This window comes from Bidens hawaiensis, unplaced genomic scaffold, assembly GCF_021521415.1.
Source record: "Bidens hawaiensis isolate Kalapana, Puna unplaced genomic scaffold, B.hawaiensis_p1.1 tig00052449_1, whole genome shotgun sequence".
Classification (NCBI taxonomy): Eukaryota; Viridiplantae; Streptophyta; class Magnoliopsida; order Asterales; family Asteraceae; genus Bidens; species Bidens hawaiensis.
In genome coordinates, this window is record NW_027506221.1 from 70138 (window position 1) to 71946 (window position 1809).

General features: G+C 35.0%; 1 protein-coding gene across 1 annotated transcript; it reads left to right on the forward strand.

Annotated features, from left to right (window-relative positions):
* The first annotated feature begins 769 nt into the window (after positions 1 to 769).
* Positions 770 to 1213, forward strand: LOC143617142 (uncharacterized). The gene has a single exon (XM_077089794.1). The coding sequence runs from the start codon at positions 770 to 772 to the stop codon at positions 1211 to 1213; it is 444 nt and encodes a 147-aa protein (XP_076945909.1).
* The last annotated feature ends 596 nt before the right edge of the window (positions 1214 to 1809 follow it).

Genomic DNA, 1809 nt, shown 5'->3' on the forward strand with positions numbered 1-1809 from the left:
GCTATCCCATTTATCATTTTCCTATGTAGAAGTGATATTACTTTCATGACACACATCTTTATATTCATTCCTTAACAGTTACGAAATATCATACTTTGCTGTGTTCTAAAATTTTGTAGGGTGTCTTCGGTCCAATGGATCCGTTTGGGTCAGGAGCATATGTGCCGTCATTCGCCTTACCTGTAAGTCCCCTAGTGAGTTCACTATTTGTTTTTTTTTTTCTGTTGAAGACCAACAAATAAAACCATGCCACATGAGAAAAATCCATTACCCGAAGGCCGACTAATTTTCATCCGGTTGAGGTTGGCTTCAAACTTGAGACATTACAGCCTCTTACCCAAATTTTCACTTTACTACCATGCTAGACATGGAAATATGTATTACTAGATGAAATAAATAAAAAAACTAAAGGACGAATCAAGCGGGTGAAATAGATCGAAAATCCTAAAAAGGTGTTTGGTTGACGCCTCTAAACTTGTTTTATTTACAAACATGGATGGATTGTTATTCTAATAATGTAGTATTTTTTTAAATCAGATTTGACATGTAACTATTTATAGAAAATGATTAAAATGGTCAAACTTTTTTGTCGGTGAATCCAACGTGACACTTTTGTGAGTCATACCACAATACTATTAGTTTTGACTTATTAATCATTTTGTGTGACATGAACATATTATTAGCTCTTACTAGAAACTAAAGTTTCTTACGCAATATTTTCAGGGTTCGATCTCAACCTATTATGCTAGACCAAGCACGCGATATCAACATGCCAAGAACGGCAAACCCGGGTCCAAGACCCACCAGCAATACTGATCCCATATTAAGGGAAAGCCAACAAGATGTTGGGTTGGAGAAGCTTAGAAGAGAGATCTACAATCCAGGAATACAACGCGTAAGCCTATATTATAGAGATTATGATTCTAGAGCCAAAGCGCGGGAGAATGAAGATGGTAAGAGTTGTGTTATTTGTTTAGATGACTTTGAACCAAGAGAAATGGTGACACTCACACCTTGCAATCATATGTTTCATGAGCACTGCATTGTACCGTGGGTGAAGAGCCATGGCCAATGCCCGGTTTTTCGGTTGGTGATCGTTGACCATAAGAAAGAAAACAAAGGAAGACAAACTATTAACAACATTGAATTGGGCAATGATCCGTTTGCAAGAGATTTGGTTTCTTTTATAAGAGACATGGAAGCTAGGGGTTGAACTCATGATGGGGCATCCATTGTTCAAGTAGCTTGCTAGAAATAGTAATGTGATATGTTTCTACCTATTTGTTTATGAGTCAGTGGAGTCAAGTTATGTTTCTTTATAAAATGTAAAACGAGTTCTTATTGGTATAATTAATGAGTACAATCAATTTAATCGTAATTAAAGAAAAAAAATTGAACGAACAACTAACATACACATTCTTTAATCTTACTCATAATATAGTCCCCAATGTAATTTGAACCATCCTTTGTTTTCAGTGAAAAGTTTAAGTGCTCCCTTTTCTAGAGTAGGTCTATGTCTTTGTACCAAAAAAATAAAAAAATAAAATCCCATTAGGTTATACGCGCAAATTCTTTTCAAAAGCGGAATCCTAAAGGAACAACCTTTGGTCTCAAAACGTGGTGATCCATCTTTAGTTAATTCTCCTAAAAACATACAACAAAAACGTCAACACTAGGTTGGTGAGTTCATATGTTTATATATAAAATTAGCTTTCTTGAGAATCTTGTATGTAAAAGAGTAACTATGCAAAGAGTTTCTAAGTCTTGTCTATAACTAAGCAACAGCTTAATCGTAAGTCTTATGTAAAG

Bases quoted from the DNA above. Each gene is read 5' to 3' on its own strand.
- LOC143617142 (XM_077089794.1), top strand. From the start codon at position 770: ATGCCAAGAACGGCAAACCCGGGTCCAAGACCCACCAGCAATACTGAT.